We start from the raw sequence: 20542 nt of genomic DNA on the forward strand, positions 1-20542 counted from the left end.
GAAATTGCAGGCAGCTGTGTTAATAACAGGGTGCATTAAACCACTGTACTATCAAGGCTCTTGAACTGCACACAGTAAATGGCCAAATTCTAGTGATTGGAATTTATGCTCCTAATCAACAACAGGATCATTTTTACAAAACTTTGCACACCAAAATACTGCAATGGGATTATAGATCTATTTTAATCATGGGAGATTGGAATGGAGTAATTGACACTAAAATAGATAAAAAGAGTTTGGCGAAGTCAAGGATTAGATTACCACAGACTTTTTTTGATATGAAAGAAGATCTGGAATTAAAGGACATTTGGAGAATACATAATCCAAAAGAATTGGATTTTACTTTCTTTTCTGATAGACATAGATCTTTTTCTAGGATTAACTTTATTTTATTATCAGATGATCTACTTGTTAAGACAAAAAGAACAAAGATTTTTCCAAGAACTCTAACTGACCACAGCCCAGTATGGATAGAAATTGAGATGGGAAAGGTTGAGAGAAGATCATGGAGATTAAATGAGAATTTGTTTAGATATGAAAAAAATATAACAGAACTTAAAAAGCAGATGAAAGAATTTTTTGAAATGAATTTGAATAAGGGTACCTCAATTGAAATTGTGTGGGATGCGAGTAAAGCGTATATGAGAGGGGTACTCATTCATATGAACTCTAAACATAAATTGAATCGCCAAAAGAAAAGATCTGAAATGGAAGCAGAAATAAAGAACAAAGAACAGTTACTTATTAAAAACCCAACAGATGAAAGAATACATGGTGCTATAAAACTTCTGAAAGATCAATTTCAAATGCTTATGGCGGAACAAACAGCAACAAATTTACAATATGCGAGACATAATACATTTTGTAATGCTAACAAACCGGGCAGATGGTTGGCTTATACATTAAGGAAGAAGCAGAGTATACGGACTATTGATAGTATTGATATTGGAGGGAAGGAAATTTTTCAACAAAAATTAATTAAAGAAGTTTTTGTAGATTATTACACTAAATTATATGCTAAAGATGACATGCAGAATGGACTTATAGAAAAATATTTAGAAAATAAAAGAGTTATAAAAATTACTAATCAACAAAAGGAGAGAATGAATTATCCTATAACAGCTGAGGAGATTATTGCCGCAATTAAACAATTGAAAACAGCTAAAGCTCCTGGAACGGATGGTTTAACTGCGGTGTACTACAAAACTTTGCAAGCAGAAATGGTTGAACATCTTAGAGATTTATTTTGTAACATACAACAAGGGGGTAAAATACCCCCATCATGGAAAACAGCTTACATTTCTTTGATACCAAAAGAGCACACAGGTCCTAAAAAACCTGAGAATTTTAGACCAATATCTCTTCTGAACAATGACTATAAAATATATGCAAAAGTATTAGCCAACAGGTTGATGCCAGTTATCCAAGAAGTGATTCATGGTGACCAAGCGGGATTTATAGAAGGCAGATATATGAAGGACAATGTAAGGCAAGTCATAGATTTATTGGAATATCTTGAGAAGAATAAGCAGATCCCTGCAGTGCTGGTTTTCCTGGATGCGGAGAAGGCCTTTGATAGAGTGGATTGGAATTTTCTCTTAAAGACTTTAAAAAAGATGGACTTTGGGGATCAATTTATACAGGCGGATTCAGCAATTTATCAAGAACAAGGAAGAGCCTTGGTACTACAGTGGTTTAAAGCACCCTGTTATTAACACAGCTGCCTGCAATTTACTGCTGGTTCGAATCTCTCCAAGGCTCAAGGTTGACTCAGCCTTCCATCCTTTCTAAGGTAGGTTAAATGAGGACCCAGTTTGTGGGGGCAATAAGCTGACTTTGTATAAATATACAAAAGTATGAAGGCTATTGCTTAACGCACTGTAAGCCGCCCTGAGTCTCCGGAGAAGGGCGGCATATAAATCAAATTAAAAAAAAAAAAAAAAAAGAACAAAAGGCACAGATTATCATTAATGGAAGTTTAACAACAGATTTTAATATTGAGAAAGGAACAAGACAAGGTTGTCCGTTATCCCCATTGTTATTTATTTTAACACTTGAAGTCTTGTTGAATACAATACGGGACTCGAGTATCTTGAAAGGAATAGTGATAAGGCAAGAGGACTACAGAATAAGGGCATTTGCAGATGATCTGGTTGTTACCCTAACACAGCCGTTGGAATCAATAATCCAGATGAAAGACATTATAAAAGACTATGGTACAGTATCAGGATTTAGACTAAACCAGAAAAAAACTAAGATGATAGTTAAAAATATGACACAAGATCGTAAACACGAACTTGAAAGGAGGGCAGGTTTTGAGATTGTACCAAAGGTTAAATATCTAGGAGTTCAGGTTGCAGAATCAAATATGAAATTGTTTCAAAATAATTATGAGGTGCTGTGGCGTGATGTACAGAAAGATATGCAGACTTGGAAAAAACTGCAGCTGTCTTTACTTGGAAGAATAGCAGCAGTTAAGATGAACATTTTGCCAAGATTTCTTTTTTTGTTTCAAATGATTCCGGTGCTTAAAAGTGATAAACAATTGAAAGAATGGCAAAGTGGATTGAACAAGTTTGTCTGGAACGAGAAAAAACCGAGAGTGAAATTGAAAATTATGCAAGATGTTCCAGAAAGGGGAGGTCTTAAACTTCCAAACCTACAGTTATATTATGAAGCAGCGGCCTTGACTCACGCAAGCGATTGGTTTGGAAGGAAAAAGACCGGAATATTGAATATAGAAAGCTTCGATCTTGAATTTGGTTGGCATGCTTACTTATTTTATGAAAACAAAGTGGATAAAGTGTCAGGGCATTTATTAATCCCATGTTTGGCTCTGGGACTAATTACCCTGGTTTAGAGGAGGAGATGAATCGAGGCTTATCCTTGTTTGCAATATTCCGAAAAGAAACGCGAGGAAAGGTTTCTAATAAAACTCATTTATTTGTTATAAAGAAAATAAAACACCTCACTAACTAAGAAAAGTTAATTGCTACATTTTTGAAGTAATTCTTGCCGGCTATCTGAGCCGGACCTCTGGCAAGAGAACAAAGGAAAGAGTGTGAAGAGCAAGTGAAGGAATGTGGGTGGATGGACATGCGTAGTAGCTTACTGATAAGAAGTTGGCAAAGCTACGGAGAGTCTGACAGTCCAGAAATAATGAGCTCAGCTGGTAAATAAAATAATGCAGTGACATTCCCCTTCTTTGCCAGTTGAGCGAATATCAGTACATCATCAAATAAGGCACATCTTCTTTCGCAGATACTCGTGTTGAGCTGCTGGAAGTGGTTTGTTGAGCATATCAGCAATTTGATCATGTGTAGATACATATTGCATTTTGACAAAACCTTTTTTTTTTTTCACTAAATGTTTTATGTTTTGATAACGGATGTCAATGTGTCTGGACCTAGAACCTGTAAAATGAGATTCAGAAATATAAACCACCGATTCATTGTCTTCCATCACGGTGATCGGTCGGATCGGGTGTGTCCAGATATCTGTGACTAAAGCATCAAACCAAGTTAGGGAATTACATGCATCTGAAACACAAGCATATTCAGCTTCAGTAGATGAACAAGAAACAAAATTCTGTTTACGTACTTGCCAATAAACAGGACATCCATTTAAGAACATCATATAACCTGAAGTACTTTTGCGTGATTTCTTATCACTTGCCCAATCAGAATCTGCATAACAACATAATTCTGCATAATCAGTATGTGTTGGTTCTAACAATAACTTCATGTGTTTAGTGTATTTTAGGTATCTCAATAATTTCTTAATACATGTCCAATGAAACTGTTTTGCCTTACCTACGTGTCGTGATAAGAGATTAACACTAAGTGCAATGTCGGGTCTGGTCCAACTACTAATGTATAACAGTGACCCAATGACTGAACGATAAAGTGTTTGATCCTCGAACTCAGGACTTGCTTCTTGTGTCAAGTTGTGAAAATCTGTTTGCATGGGTGTCTTTGTTGTGTTAGCATCCTTCATGTTGCAATGATGCAAAACTTGTTCAATTTTATCTTCTTGTGAAAGACTAAACCCCTTCTGTGTTTTTTCAATCTGAACACCTAAATAAGTGCTAATATGACCTAATGATTTCAATGTGAAGTATCTCTGCAAAGCTTTGGCAAAAATTTCACTCATTTGCTTATTTGGACCAATATAAACAATATCATCAACATAAACAAGAACTATCTCATATGCATTGTTAGATCTTTTTGTGAACACGCACTCATCAGTTTCGGACTTAATAAAGCCCATTGAATTTAGTTTGTCAGTAAGACATAAATACCACATTAAACCAGATTGTTTCAGACCATAAAGACTTTTGTTTAGGAACCAGGTATCCCCTTCTTGCTGTCGGAATCCTGGAGGACTTTTCACGTAGATCTCTTCGTCTAGGTCTGCATGTAGATAAGCCGTGTCAACATCAAACTGGAAAACTTCTAAACCAAGGATAGTTGCAGTTGCTAAAGCAATTTTTACACTCTCAGTTCTAACTGTTGGTGAGTAAGTATTTGTGTAGTCCTCAGGATAACGTTGAGCGAAACCCTGAGCTACAAGTCTGGCCTTGTACAGTGACTCACCATTTGGTTTCTTTTTGATTCTGCAGACCCATCGAGTGCCAATGGTCTTTTTGTTTGCTGGAGGTTTTGCAGGTGTAAATACCTTAAGTTTCTTTAGACTGTCCATTTCAACCTGCATTGCATCATACCATTTGTCTTGCTCTGAATCAGGGAGCTGCTTGATTTGTGTGAAATTATCAGGTGGAAGTGTGACATTGCAAATCAAAGGCAAGGGTGCTTTTGTCAGTTGCCAAGAATATCGTTGTGGAGGGATTCCTTTTGTGGCCCTCTTGGAACGTCTCGGGACAACTGTCCAGTCTTCTTCTGCTTCGTCCTCGTCCTCACTTTCGTCGCTAGCATCAGCATCCGCGGCTTGCGAAGATGGAACATTGGGTTGAGAAGAATCAGTGGAATCTTGATCATCAATCTGCGTAGCATCAGCAGTATCATCTCTAGGAAAATAAACTCCAGGATCATTGGAATGAATCCTGGACCAGTCAATATCTTCTTCAAAATTAGCAGATTGGGAAATCACAATTGCATGTTTAGAGTCAATAAATTTGCTCCATTTTGAGTTATCATCAATACCCATAAATCTCAGTCTCTTTGCTGTTGGACCTCCTTTTCTTCTTTGAGCTAAGGGAATGTTCACCATAGCATATGAACCAAAAATATGAATGTTTTTAAGATCAGGCTTGTAGCCATACAACATGAAGAAAGGAGTCTGATTTGTTACACTGCTCCAAGTACGGTTGACAATGTAATTTGCATACTTGATAGCTTCACCCCAGTATATCTTACCAAGGTTGGCGTCTTCTAGGAGACAACGCATCATGGTTTGCAGGACTCCTTGTCTTCGTTCTACGACTCCATTATGAGACGGTGTGTAAGGGGCCGAAGTCTGATGAATAATTCCATTCTTACGCATCCAGTCCTGGAAACGCTGAGACATGAATTCGGCACCACGATCACTCTGGATTCTGGCGATGCGAACTTGGTGTTGGGTAGAAACAAAGGTTGCAAAGTCTTTAAAGATCTGAAAGGTCTCTGATTTTTCTTTCATAGGATATACATATCCATATCTAGAGTAATTATCAACAATTGTTAGAAAATATTTTCTACCACCAAATGATGGCGGGAAAGGACCAACTATGTCAATGTGAACCAAATCAAAAATGCGTGTTGACAGGCGTGTAGCGCGTTTGGGAATGGCTGCTGCTTTGGATTTGGCCTTTTTGCATACAGCACAATCCAAAAACACCTTACACCCCTTTAGATCCAAACCTTTTGTGAACTCCGGCATCTTCCTAAGAACACGGAAACTGGCATGCCCCAATCTTCTATGCCATTTGTGGATACACCTGGAATGCAAAGGTTTATCTGTTAGTGAATTCTCAACTTTAACATTTTTATGCGGAACCTCAGGCTTGCTCTGAGCAACCTGTTTACCAATTCTATTTTTGTTGGCTTTAGGAGCCTTAGGGGTAGCAACAGGATCTCTCACTGGAGCATCTCTCTCTGGGCCTGTGCTCTGCCTTTTTGGAGTTTGCATACTTGCCTGTGTTTGTGTTTTAGGCTTTGGCTTTAAGTAATAAACACCACCAATTAATATGGTTTCAGCAACAATATCTCCATCTTTAACTATGTAACTTGCTTTTTCAAGGTGGTGAACTTGGAACTTTAACATTCTAGACAAGTGACACTGACTAAGCAAATTACTGGTTGCTGTTGGTATGTAATAAACATCAGGAATGAATGCATCGAGCTCTTCAACATAAACAGTTCCTTTTCCTTTGACCTGACAAGGATGATTTGAAAAAGAATAAAGTTCACGTAGTTCTGGTTCAGGCTCGTGCATCTCTGTGAAAAGTTCCTTTCTGTAGGTAACATGCAATGCTGCACCACTGTCCAAAGTCCACAGGAGTCGTCTGTCGTACTCTGGTTGAGGTTGTGGATCATTGGTTAAAGCCAATGTGGCGAGTGGAGTTTGTGGATCACGCCGGGGACCACGACGACCTTGTCTTCTGCCTCTGCCTCTGCCTCTGGAATCTGTTCCTCTGGGCTGGTGCGTGACAGGAGCTGGAACTCGTTGGGGACAATCCCGGGTGGCATGTCCCACACGGTTGCAGGTGTAGCATTTTGGCATCCTTGGAGCGTAGGTCCTTCCTCAGAAGGGGCGTCTAGCTGGAGCTCTTGATGCGGGTGGTCCTCTCAAGTGTGGCGTGGCCAACATGAATGCCTCTTCTTCAATTAAAAGTCTACAGACATTGTCCACTGTGTGTTGAGCAATCGGGACTTGGTTAATTTTTGTAACAGCATCTTTCCATTCATAGTTCAAAGAGTTAATAATGATGCTGATCATTTGAATATCTTCAATGTTATGGCCTCTTTCTCTCAATTCTGTTCTCAGACCTTTCAGTTTGGTCAAATGTCCTCCAATTTGTTCACCAGGTTTCAATCTCGAACCGTGGAGTTCAGACATGAGTAAACATGAAGATTCAATTGAGATAGGCCTGTAGCAATTTTCCAATTCAGCCCAAATTTGTCGGGCTGTTGTATTTGGTGGAAAAGTGACCTGCAGTTCAGTATCCATGGACATCAATAATGTTGTGCGAGCCCTTATCTCTAAATCTCTTATTGCAAAGTCCCATGGTTGAGCAGGTGGGTTAAATACCATACAGTGACTGCCTTCTCTAAGAAGCAATAGTGTAATCTCACTGACCCAGGCTTTGTAATTGTGTCCTGACATTTTTAGTTTTGACTCACCAGTTAGTGGAGAGACAGAAAATGCCTGGTAAGGAGCCTGCATTTGATATGCTGGCTGTGCTGGCAGAGGTATTTGCTGTGCCTGTTGTGGACCTAAAAATGGTCTTGGTTGTGCCATTGGAGGTGGGCCAGGAGGTGGCCCTATTTGCACTTGTGGCTGGGGCACATATGCGGGCATTTGTAGCTGCTGTGGCTGATGGACTGGAATCTGCTGTATTCCAGTTGCCATTTGTGCTTGATCTGCAATATTGGCATGACCTGCTGGAGATGCAGTCATTTGCCTTTGCTTCATTAAGTTTAATTGTGTTCCATCTAAAAAGACACCAACACCGCCAGGGGGTGTTTGAGTTTGGGCCTGTGGAAACACTTGTGGCATTTCAGCTTCGTGTAGTAAATTACTTTTGCCAGCAGATGGTGCTGCACCTTTAGCTTCGGGCAGCTTTGCATACGGGGCATTGTATGCTTTAGAGTAGGAGTGGTTATGTAAGACATGTGTAACTTGATCAGGGAGACTTTCATGTGACGTATGCAGTGCTTTTTGCCTTAATTGGCCTGACACAGGATCCACCAGGGGAGTGTCTTTGGCTCTGAGCAAGAAGACAATATGGCGCTTTTTGAAAAATTTAAGTTATCTCCCTTATCTTGCTCAAGCATAGATATAGCCATTTTTGCCTGGGATAGCTGCTGTTCATAGAGTTTTATACGGTCACGATAGGCTTTCATAGCCAGTTCATCCAGGGTGAGCTTAGAGCTTCGAGGAGAATAATGAATTGTTTCTCTCTCTGCGTGGGAGGAATTTTGCTCAGCAGTGTGCTTTGGCCTTGCATCGAGCGTTACAAATGCAGAAGGTTCTGGGAAGACTTTTTCAGAGCTTGGAAGATCAGAAGAAAATGTTACTGACCTCAGTCGTAAATCATCATCTTCAAAAACAGCTTCTGTCTTATCTGTCTCCATTTCTGTTCCCACGGCTTTTTCTTGTTCCAGGCGTGTGGCTGTAGTAAGGGGCTGGAAATCTGGAAACCTCCTTTCTGCCACCTTTTCAGCAAAATACATTTTGTATTTGTTTTACTTCTGTTTCGGCATCTCAACAATATAATTAGCGTACCTCAGTAGCTAAAAACTAATTGCCTATGCGCTCTTATCAGAAATAACAAAACAAGGAAAAAAGCCATAAATCAAACCGTCCGAGCTACCAGATATCAGGGCATTTATTAATCCCATGTTTGGCTCTGGGACTAATTACCCTGGTTTAGAGGAGGAGATGAATCGAGGCTTATCCTTGTTTGCAATATTCCGAAAAGAAACGCGAGGAAAGGTTTCTAATAAAACTCATTTATTTGTTATAAAGAAAATAAAACACCTCACTAACTAAGAAAAGTTAATTGCTACATTTTTGAAGTAATTCTTGCCGGCTATCTGAGCCGGACCTCTGGCAAGAGAACAAAGGAAAGAGTGTGAAGAGCAAGTGAAGGAATGTGGGTGGATGGACATGCATAGTAGCTTACTGATAAGAAGTTGGCAAAGCTACGGAGAGTCTGACAGTCCAGAAATAATGAGCTCAGCTGGTAAATAAAATAACGCAGTGACATAAAGTATTTAAAAGTCATATACTCAGAGACTCTTTGATGAGAGTTTGGAAGAAGCACCGACTCAAATGGGATTACAAAATACCGCTATGGTTGGATCTTGGTCATATTATGTGGAATACAAATATAATGTCACTCGGGGGGGGGTTATATAAAGAAGTTCTTTTTACAGATGCAGGCAGATGGCAACTGAAGACATTAGAAACACTGTTGGATGAAGGGATTAATCTAACTTGGTTACAGTATAATCAACTTCAACTGAGATGGAGAGAGGACCAAAAAATTGGTATAATGATGCATGAGGAAGAATTGGTTAGACATATAAAAGAGAAAGTCCAATGCATATTAAAAGGCTTTATAATGTTTTGTTAGAAAGGGATTCAGAGACTGAATTGGTTAAAGACTGTATGATTAAGTGGGCACAAAATTTTGCAGAACCAGTGATGTTGGAAACATGGGAAAAAATATGGGTTCAGAATGTTAAATTTACACAGTCGCAGAATCTGAGGGAAAATTTTTATAAAACGTTTTATAGATGGCATTTAGATCCTAAGAAATTGTCGTGCATGTACCCTAATGTTCAACCAAAATGTTGGAGATGTGATTGCTTAGATGCCACATATTATCATGTGTGGTGGACTTGTAAGAAAGTGAAGGCTTTTTGGATAAAAATTTGGTGGGTTATGCAGAATGTTTTGAAGAAAAAAAATTCAGTTTTCTCCACAATTGTTTCTATTGGGTATAGTTAAGGGTTTTACATTGGGTGAAACAAAGTTGATATTGTATATGATAACAGCAGCGAGATTACTGATAGGTCAATACTGGAAAAATGAAGCTATGCCCACTATTGAGGAATGGACTTTGAAGATGGCCAGCTTTGCAGAGATGGCGAAGATCTCAGCATATCTAAAAGATCGCTCACAAGAGACTTATGAATGGGAGTGGAAAAAGTGGATAGATTATGTGCAGAACAAATATCAAACTAGGAAGTATCAAATAGCTTTTAACTGAAAGTATTATATAAAGATAGAAATATTTGAATTTTGTGAAGATGAAAAAATATATTGGGAGTGGAGGGGTTCAAGTTTTATAAAACGGGGATTTTGATTTGGATTATATTCTGTGGAAGTCCGGGGGGGAAGGGTGGGTTAGGGAGGGTTGGGGGGGTTGGGGAGGGTTAGGGAGGTTAGGGAGGTTAGGGAGGGATGGCGGGGGGGGGGGGAAATGGGGAGAAAATGTAATTGTAAAACTTTTCCAATTTAAAAACAAAAACAAAAACAAAAACCAGAATCTATGAATACCAGCTGGCTGTCAAATGGCATGACCTTGATCATCAGAAATACTGACAACAAATGGAATGGAACAAAGGCAAAGTCATTGGCCACACCAAAAACCCATCAGGCACTTTACCAAAGCAACGGATCCATTAACAAACACATTGATTTACTACCAGCATACAAACCTATAAGGAAGCAGACCATCCTAACCACTGATCGATGACAGAACTGACCACCACCTCACCAGTTGAATTTCACGCCTCAGAGCAACCAGTCAGAAGTCACAAGACCAGAATCAGCCTTGTGATTCAATCAGTCTTGTGATTCAACAAAACCATCACTCAGGACCTATATAAATGATTAGGACACTTCACCCCAAAACCCCACTGAAGATGTTATCTAGTTTGGTAGATAACTTATATGTTGATTGATTATATGCCATCAAGTTGGTGCAACTCTTAGTGACTACATAGCTTTTAATGCATGACTGATTATTTTAATTGTATAATTGTATAATGAATTACTATGAATAATTACAATAATTAATACAATAAGGAGAATAATTGAAAAGGTTTGCAAATGGACACCTAATATGCAATGTTTAAAAGAACCTATCCTGCTTAATTTGGAAAAGAAAGTTACTGGTTCATTTAATTTTAACCTGTTTTTCTTCCAGTTTCCTCACTGTACAGACTCATGTGCCCACATTTTGAGGCAGGCTATGATTCTTATTTAAACCTACCATCTGCAGGTGAGGCATCAGAGGTGGCTCGGGAGTTCATGGCTTCCATGGTGGCCATGGACCTGACCCAGTTAGTTAATGGCCCCACTCACATAGGGGGACACACTCTGGACTTGATTTTCATCTCTGGTCAGTGGTTGAATGATCTTGGTAGAGGGGACTTAGACATTAAACCCTTGTCATGGACAGATCATTCACTCCTTCACTTGGACTTTCCAGCCACTTCCCCCCACCGCAGGGAGACGGAACTGACTAGATGGTTCCGTCCCAGGCGCCTGATGGATCCCGAAAGGTTCCTGATGGAGCTTGGGCTGTTTCCTGAGACTCTGGCACACGACTCGACTGAGGACCTGGTGGCCGCCTGGGAGAGTGCGACCGCCGGAGCTTTGGACCGCGTCGTGCCTTTATGGCCTCTGACCCGATGCCGATCTCAATTGGCTCCATGGTTCTCCGAGGGACTGAGAGAGATGAAGCGTCGGAAAAGACACCTAGAGAGCATCTGGAGGACTAGTCAATCCGATTCTGACCAGACACTGGTGAGGTCTTATATCAAGACCTACATAGTGGCGATAAAAGTGGCGAAATCTAACCATTTTTCCTCTCTTATCGCATCTGCAGAGAACTGCCCAGCCGCCCAGTGACCCACTCCCTTCTTCGGGGGGGAGTGTGGGAAGATCCCTTGCAGGGTCGAGCTGAGGATTTTGTGCAATTCCTGCATGATAAAGTCGCTCGGATTCGGGAAGGCTTGGACTCAGACTGGATGAGTCCAGGGAAGGAGACGAGGGTAGGTCTTGAGAATATTATATGGGAGGAGTTTGATCCTGTGGCTCCCGAGGATGTGGACAGGGTTCTGCGTAAGATTAGTGCCACCACATGTTTACTGGACCCGTGTCCCTCCTGGTTGGTACTGGCCTCCTGGGAGGTTACACGAGGCTGGCTCCAGGGGATTATAAGTGCTTCTCTGAGTGAGGGTGCCTTTCCTGCCACCTTGAAAGAGGCGGTGGTGAGACCCCTCCTCAAGAAGCCTTCCCTGGACCCGGCGGAATTAGCTAATTACCGTCCGGTCTCCAACCTTCGTTTTGTGGTGAAGGTTGTTGAGAGTGTGGTGCCACGACAGCTTCCCCGGCACCTGGATGAAGCTATCTATCTAGACCCGTACCAGTTGGGCTTCAGGCAGGGGTACAGCACAGAAACGGCATTGGTCGCGTTGGTGGATGATCTCTGGAGGGCTCGGGACAGGGGTTGCTCCTCTGTCCTGGTCCTATTAGATCTCTCAGCAGCTTTTGATACCATCGACCATGGTATCATGCTGCAGCGGTTGAGGGGGTTAGGAATAGGGGGCACCATCCTGCGGTGGTTCTCCTCCTTCCTCTCCGACTGTTTGCAGTTTGTGTTGGCAGGGGGGCAGAGGTCGACCTCGAGGCACCTCACATGGGGAGTGCCGCAAGGATCGGTCCTCTCGCCCCTTCTGTTCAACATTTATGTGAAGCCGCTGGGTGAGATCATCCGTGGTTTTGGGGTGAGAGTTCATCAGTACGCTGATGATACTCAGCCATACATCTCCACCCCAGACCACCCCAACGATGCCCTTGATGTGATATCTCGCTGCCTGGAGGCCGTGCGGGTCTGGATGGGGAGAAATAGGCTCAGATTCAACTCTTCCAAGACCGAGTGGCTGTGGCTTCCGGCGTCCCAATATAGTCAGCTGGTGCCATCGCTGACTATTGGGGGTAAGTCTTTGCCCCCCACAGAGAGGGCTCGCAATCTGGGTGTCCTACTGGACACACGGCTGTCTTTAGAAGAGCATATGACAGCCGTGGCCAGGGGGGCTTTTTATCAGGTTCGCCTGATTTGCCAGTTGCAGCCCTTTCTGGACCGGGACACCTTGCGCACAGTCACTCATGCCCTTGTCACCTCCTGGCTGGACTACTGTAATGCTCTCTACATGGGGCTCCCCTTGAAGAGCACTCGGAGGCTCCAACTGGTCCAGAATATGGCCGCGTGGGTGGTTATGGGCGCAACTCATTGAGCCCACGTGAGACTCCTCCTGCATGAGCTGCACTGGCTCCCAGTGGTCTTCTGGGTGCGATTCAAGGTGTTGGTCACCACCTTTAAAGCGCTCCATGGCATAGGGCCCCAGTACCTTCAAGACCTACTTCTGCCACCAATAGCCTCCCACCCGCCAGTCCGCTCCCACAGAGAGGGTCTCCTCAGGGTGCCATCGGCCAAGTTAGGAGGGCCTTCTCTGTGGGAGCCCCTGCCCTGTGGAATGAATTACCCCCGGAAATGCGTAAGATCTCCGACCTCCGTGTATTTTGCTGTGCCCTCAAGACCCTGTTGTTCGGTCAGGCCAGGCTATCAATGTAATGATTTTAAATTCGGTGTTTTAAATTTTGGGGTTTTAAATCTGAGCCGAAATTATTTAATAATTTTAATTATTTTTAATTGATGTCTGTCTTTGTGCTTTTAATAGGCTGTACACCTCCCTGAATCCTTCGGGAGAAGGGCGGTATAGAAATAAATTTATTTATTTATTTATTTATTTATTTATTTATTTATTTATTTATTTATAACCCCAAATCCAGTCCTGGCACTCATCAGTCCATCACATGGTCCAATCACCATCCATCCCATCTTGAGACACCACTTCAACCACTCCTTCTCCAGGTGCAGGATTGTCCTGACCGTGACCAAAAAGAAGAATGCTATTTTGTTTAACTACATTCCCTCTACTAAATCCCCCCTCCTAATTTTCCAAGCATAGGAGGGTGGCAGCGTGGAAGCTTCCAGTGTTAATATGGCTTCCAAAGCTAACACCAGCAAAATTTGGTTATTTAGTAAATTATTGTTAAGTAAATTAATTATGTGGCACTATATCTGAATCCAATCAGTGTATTTATTAATTTAAGAAAGTAGACTATTTCTTTCTGATAAATGTATAGTAAGAATTGTAAATATAAGGTTTATGTAGTAATCTGTTTACGCAAGTGTGAAATTACTTATGAATATTCTGCTTTGTGTTTATGCAAAATTTTAGAATTTTGCTTTTATACAAATTCCTGGAGAAAATAGAGATCAGAATGTGCTCATCCAATGGTTAGGTTTCATACAATAATATGCCAAGTATTTTAAAAGTATATTTTTAAAATATCTGTCAGGCTAAATAATTTTTTTTCATTAATTGGAAAAGTTAATTATTGTTCAATTAAATGTAAGAGTAAAAGGAACTTTCTTGTTTTCATTTTTTGTTTTTTTCCCCTTAGGATTATCGAGTGAACATTTTTCTCCGGCAGAACTGGAATGATCCACGCCTTGCTTATAGTGAATATCCAGATGACTCTTTAGATTTAGATCCATCCATGCTGGATTCAATCTGGAAACCTGATTTATTTTTTGCCAATGAAAAGGGTGCCAACTTTCATGAAGTAACAACTGACAATAAATTGCTTCGAATTTTTAAAAATGGAAATGTTCTTTATTCTATCAGGTAAATTGTTGAGTACAAAAGTATGAGGTTATAGCACAATTTCAAAGTAATCTAAGTTCCATTTAAACATAATGATTGTTGCTTTTATAGATTGTATATTTTTCACATTGATGTATATAAGTATATAAATTGATCTTCAAGATAAAAAAAATAACGTGCAATTATTGAAAATTGATTCAAATGTCATAAGTTATACAGAAACAATAACTGATTCCCCCAAATGTTGGAAATTTTAATTTTGAAAGCAAAAAGGCAGAACTTTGCTAAGGCTAAAATATATTAATTCTTAGTGTAAAATTAAGTCAGACATACGATATTTTGTGATAACGAAAGTCATAACTTCTTCTTCTTGTAGAATGGATCAGTTTTCTTTCACTGGCTAATCATGCTGTAAACAAGAAGCACACACGTGTACCTCAGCAACCATCACCATTTCATTTATATTCCCAGAATCCCTATACAAAGTACAGCCACAATATTCAGACATTTTTAGGGAAGAGAGTAAAAAGGGGGAAAATAAGTTACTATAAATAAACATTACTAGAAGCCTTAGTAGGATTTTTAACCTCAAATTTCCCCCAGTGCTTAAAGAGTTCCTTCTTTCAGTTTGCTACAAAGCCAATTTTCATGCTTCTGCTCTAAGCCATCTATATTTGTTGCTATCAAAAGCCTGTGATAGAACTGCATCCAATATTTAAAAATTCTGCCTTTTCCTTAAATGTTCCATAACTTCATTGCATATATGAGGTTTAAAGTATAGTTTATTAGCATACAAGACATTGCAGAATACACATGTTGTAGATTGCACTGATTCTGAATAACGGTTTAATACTCCTTTGCCTGTTCAAAGATATTTACTTTTTTCAAAATGTATCTGGATTAGACTTTCTAATCATTTGTTCTTTATACTATATACTGTATCAGTGATGGTTAACCTTTTTGGTGCCGAGTGTCCAAAGTGCGTGCGCGAATGCACGTGCGCGTGCCAGAACCCCCAAAATGCAACGTGAGCATCCCCGTGCATACGCCCTGCCCCCACACATGTGTGCATGCCTCCATGCTTGCTCCCCACCGTGCATGCGCCCTGCCCCACAGCCCCCTGTTTTGGCTTCCAGGTTGGTGCAGGAGGCCTTCCAGGCCCAAAATGGGGTACAGGGGGCCACACAAGGCAATCCCCCCAAGTGCCCCACCCCCCTGTGCATGCGCAGCAGAGACCCAAAGACCAGCTGGCCATCGGGAGGCACATGCACATGCACGGTACAGCTGGGCTAGGGCAATGGCTGGCATGCCTGCAGAGAGGGCTCTGTGTGCCATCTGTGGCACACGTGCCATAGGTTCACCATTACAGCTATATATCATCTATTGATTCTCTGTCAAAATTCTTCCATTGATTCTTCTAGATTTTTAAGTCTACATTGAACACAGGATAACAAAGATACTTCTATTTGAAATGAAGATTAATATTATTTGAAGCAAAAATGATTCATATGGCTTTTATTTGAAAGCCTGAATATGTTGTTTTAATAATAATTTCACAAATCACTACGGAAGATACATAGAATTAGATTATAATGTACCATACTGCACAAATTGCATGAAGAGAATTCTGTAAAAATACAAAATTTGGAGATGTTTATTCATAAATAGATTTCTCTGATTTTATGAGGCTTGTTTCAGAGGTGGTATTCAGCCAGTTCAGACCAGTTCCAGAGAACTGGTAGCAGCCCCAGCGTAATGCCGTCCCATTTAGCCACGTTTTTTAGGCCGGGCACATGTGCGGAAGGCACATGCACGGGGCGAACCAGTGGTAAGACTATTGGAAAACCCACTGCTGGTTTGTTTCCAAGAAAGGTTGATAAAATTGCAATTTTAAAATCAGTTCTAAGCATTTGGAGTCTAATACAAAGACAACTTTATAATATTTAGTCATTTAAATGAATTGTAGTTTATTATTTTGTATTAATTATACATGTGCTAGATTTGCCAACTTTCCTCCTTATTGTAGATGGATGTAAGGAAATATATGTAAAGAAAATAATCTTTTTGCTTCATTTGCTGTACCTTCTTTCAGGCTGACTTTAATACTTTCCTGTCCAATGGATCTCAAAAATTTCCCAATGGATGTCCAGACCTGTATAATGCAACTGGAAAGTTGTAAGTATAAATTAATATATTCATAGAAAAAAGCCATGAGATACATTATCTACTATTATTTGTGATAATATGAACTTTCATGTGCAGGAAACTTCTTTTTCCATGTTCAAATTATGCTCCTACACCTCCCAGGATTCCAAGCCAGTGAAGTAAGAAATTTGGTAAATTGAAGTCCCAATACATTAAGTGGTCACTCAATTGAGTAATAATATTTGGAAAAAACAAACATTAAAGATCACATAATCTTGGCAGAGAAGACTGTTTCCTAATAGAAAATGTCACCATTAGTCATGGGGAACTCATTAGTTAGGGGAAATTATTCATAAACCCCAATGAGACAAGCTTCTGCTATACCAGCAATTTTCAGTTTGAGGGAAAGATGTAAGTTTATTGGGAAATCTGTATTTTCAGCCAAAAATTAGCATCAAAATCCATGCTCATACCAGAATTTTAAGCATTCCTGTTTCCAAACTAACCTTGGTTAATGGCTAGGGCAACAAATAGGGCTTCAGTTCTCCAGAATTTGTTTGCACTGCAACCTACTTAGAATTTGGGCCAAAAAGTTTGTCTCAAAAAGTTTTCATGCAGCTGATATTTGTTCTTTAATAAAGAAGAATCATTCAATAGTAGTTCTGGAAGCTAGCTGTGCTACATAATCATGATGTGGGTCAAGGTCATTCTGGAGTAGAAAATCAGCCAAAACATTTCCAGGTCAATACTATTTCACTTTTTGATGAAAAACCATAAACCCAAACCCTATTTCAGCTTTGATGAAAAAGAGTCCAGACCAGTGGTGGGTTTCAAAAATTTTTACTACCGGTTCTGTGGGTGTGGCTTGGTGGGTGTGGCATGGCTTGGTAAGTGTGGCTTGGTGGGTGTGGCAGGGGAAGTATACTATAAAATCTCCATTCCCTCCCAATCAGCTGGGACTTGGGAGGCAGAGAATAAATGGGGGCAGGGCCAGTCAGAATTTTTACTACCGGTTCTCCGAACTACTCAAAATTTCCGCTACCAGTTCTCCAGAACTGGTCAGAACCTGCTGAAACCCACCTCTGGTCCAGAACCTGCATTTCTGGAAGAATGATAGGAAGAAAAAAATGGTGCCAGAGTAAGGATTCAGGGGAATTACATCTAACTCATAGAAAAGTAACATACTTTATCATTTATTATATAATAAATTCATTATATATACATCAGTACAAAACCCAACTTTTATTTCACATATTCTTTCAAAGGAATAGGGAAATTTATTCTCTCTATATATCTGAGGAAAACATGTAGTTCATCAGTGATCTTCATACAAAATATGAAGATAAGAGGGATCCAAATGGCAGCTGTGGTCATTCAGTTCTTTCTGACTCAGTGGAATAACCTCTAAAGCAGGGCTGTCAAACTCCAGGCCTGTGGGCCAGATGCGTCACGTGCTGGCCATGCCCATGCCTGGTTTAGCAAAGGAGAAAAAAGTCCCGCTACATCACATGACGCTGCTGTGACAATGTGAATTTGACACCCCTGCTCTAGGATTGTCTGACAGTAACTGTTTTCCTGAGCATTTGTAAGCTTATATTTGTGAGAGATTGTGGTCACTTTGTCTTCTGTCAGCCTTTCTTTCAATAGCTTTTTATTTTCCAAACAACAGGGTCTTTTCACTATCTTTTGACTTAACATTATATGTACAAAATAGTTACCTTTAGTTTTGTTATTAACGCTTTTCCTGAGTTGTCTTGTTTTCTTTTATTTAGTACTGGGGTTTTTGTTTTTCTACCTGTTCAAGGTATTCTCAACTATTTTGTCACATCACAGTTCAAACACATCATTTTTTGTTTAGATTTTCTGATCCAGTTTTCACAACTACGGTATGTAACTAATAAAATCATAGCATACTGCTGTCAGTATGTTTTCCTTGCATTTTAATATTTTGTTTAGATCTATCATAGTATTTTTCCCATGTAGCAGATGACTCTGTTTCATGACTACATTTACCCTGTAATTTTTAAGCCTATCAAGAGAAAGCTTAGGAAGATTCTTTAACTTTATCTTCTAACATAGGTTGGAAGTTCTTGTTGACAAAATCTTAGCTATTTTTTATTATTGGCAGCAGAGCAGCTTCTGTATTTGCTTTTATCTTTGACAAGAAATTCTTTGAGTCTTCCTCACTCCCTATCATTTTGGTACCATTAACATTTCTGAGGTTTTCTTGAATTAAATAAATAAGGTTTTTATATCCATATTGATACAATCCTTTCCAATTTTGAAGATATTTGTTGTCCCATAGCCCATTTTAATAGTTGACTCTTAACATTATATAAATTCTTTAATAGATAAATGGTAAGTTTTGCTCACATTTTAAGAGGATTTTACAATGAGGAATATACAATGTATTCTAAACTCTTTGTATAGGAAATAAAGAAAAAAATAAGGATCTTTTTGAAGTTCCTTCAATTTACCATTATCTATTAGAAGTTAGCAATTTGATATTGAAAGCCCATTTTCACTCCGGTTTGTATACCTAACTGTTTTGGTTCCAGTTATTCTCAAGATCTGAATTGCAAAATCTTTAGCTTTATCTTACCACCACATGTGATAAGTGAAAACATTTGGTAGTTTTGTCTTTTCTTAGTACTACTTTTATTTTTGTCTTCAAATAGCAATAGCATTTAGCAATAACACTTAGACATATATTCATTACATTATAACCACTGCCTCACTACGGCTCTTACAAATTGATCCTTTCTAGTATTTGAGGTATTGCTTCAATTTCCATACTTGCCTACAAACTGTGTGTAATACCTTAATTGCATCATGTTGTAAGATTTTAAATAATTCTACTGGTGTTTCTATTATTATCGATACATATATATTTGTTGTTAGTTGCGAAGTCATGTCCAATCCATTGCGATCCCATGGACAATATGCCTCCAGGCCTTCCTGTCCTCTACGATCCTCTACCATCCTCTGGAGTCCATTTAAGCTCATGCCTACTGCTTGAGCTCCATCCAGCCACCTTGTTCTCTGTCATCCCCTTCTTCTTTTTCCCTCAATCTTTCCCAGCATTAGGCTCTTCTCCAGTGAGTCCTTCCTTCTCATTAGATGGCCAAAGTATTTGAGTTTCATCTTCAGGATCTGGCCTTCTAAAGAGCAGCCAGGGTTGATCTCCTCTAGGACTGACCAGTTTGATCGCCTTGCAGTCCAAGGGACTCGCAAGAGTCTTCTCCAGCACCATAGTTCAAAGGCCTCAACTTTGGCGCTCAGCCTTTCTTATGGTCCAACTTTCACAACTATACATTGCAACTGGGAAAACCATAGCCTTGACTATATGCACTTTTGTTGGCAGGGTGTATGTACATACATACATACATACATACATACATACATACATACATACAGTACAAAATAGTGAACATATCTAATAATCCTGCTCCAATTTTTCCCCACCACAATTTTATAAAATGGATTGAGCTGAAAGAGGAACTGGCCCAAAGTTGGCTTTGGGAAGTCTCCTGGTTTTTAGGCCAGCATCTCAACCCCTGCACCAAATGGGTTCTCTGCAATTCCTGCAACTTTGTCTTTAGCAATATTTTATAGAAGCCATTTTACTTTCAGAACACCTGGATCTAGTTCAGTGAATTAGAGCTTCCTCTTCTGCTTTTGGGAATTTATGATCTCTGTTAGCAAAAATAAAAGAATTAGATGCAGGTCAGAATTCATAATGCATATCTCTAACATCATCAGTTATTAAGTTTAATAGAGTGTTTTTCTTGAAGTGGTATAATTGTAATTAGATTTTATATGGATTTACCACCATAATAATTTCTATACTATATAATTAGTTGGATCAGATTCTTATTAAATACAGATATCCTCAACTTACAACCACAACTGAGCTCCAAAATTTATGTTGCTAAGTGAGATATTTGTTAAGTGAATTTTGTCCATTTTATGACCTTTCTTGCCAC

At 39.7% G+C, this 20542-nt stretch overlaps 1 protein-coding gene and 1 long non-coding RNA gene across 4 annotated transcripts in view; one reads left to right on the forward strand and one right to left on the reverse strand.

The window, feature by feature from the left end:
* The window catches only part of GLRA3 (glycine receptor alpha 3), a 77562-nt gene that overhangs the window by 34842 nt on the left and 22178 nt on the right, over positions 1–20542 (forward strand). For both annotated transcript variants that reach the window (XM_034442652.3, XM_034442654.3), the window contains 2 exons: positions 14209–14432; positions 16504–16586. In XM_034442652.3, coding sequence (XP_034298543.2) covers positions 14209–14432; positions 16504–16586 — 307 coding nt within the window. The remainder of the gene's footprint in view (positions 1–14208; positions 14433–16503; positions 16587–20542) is intronic.
* LOC148112627 (uncharacterized) overlaps positions 16128–20542 on the reverse strand; it is a 71792-nt gene continuing 67377 nt past the window's right edge. Inside the window, exon 5 of one of the 2 annotated variants that reach the window (XR_015729142.1) lies at positions 16128–16576. This is a non-coding gene — a long non-coding RNA (uncharacterized LOC148112627). Of the gene's footprint in view, positions 16577–18502; positions 20252–20542 lie in introns of those variants that run through there. The other variant, XR_015729141.1, reaches the window with a different exon arrangement.

Source organism: Pantherophis guttatus, chromosome 8 (genome assembly GCF_059756535.1).
Source record: "Pantherophis guttatus breed Tessera chromosome 8, ASM5975653v1, whole genome shotgun sequence".
NCBI lineage: Eukaryota > Metazoa > Chordata > Lepidosauria > Squamata > Colubridae > Pantherophis > Pantherophis guttatus.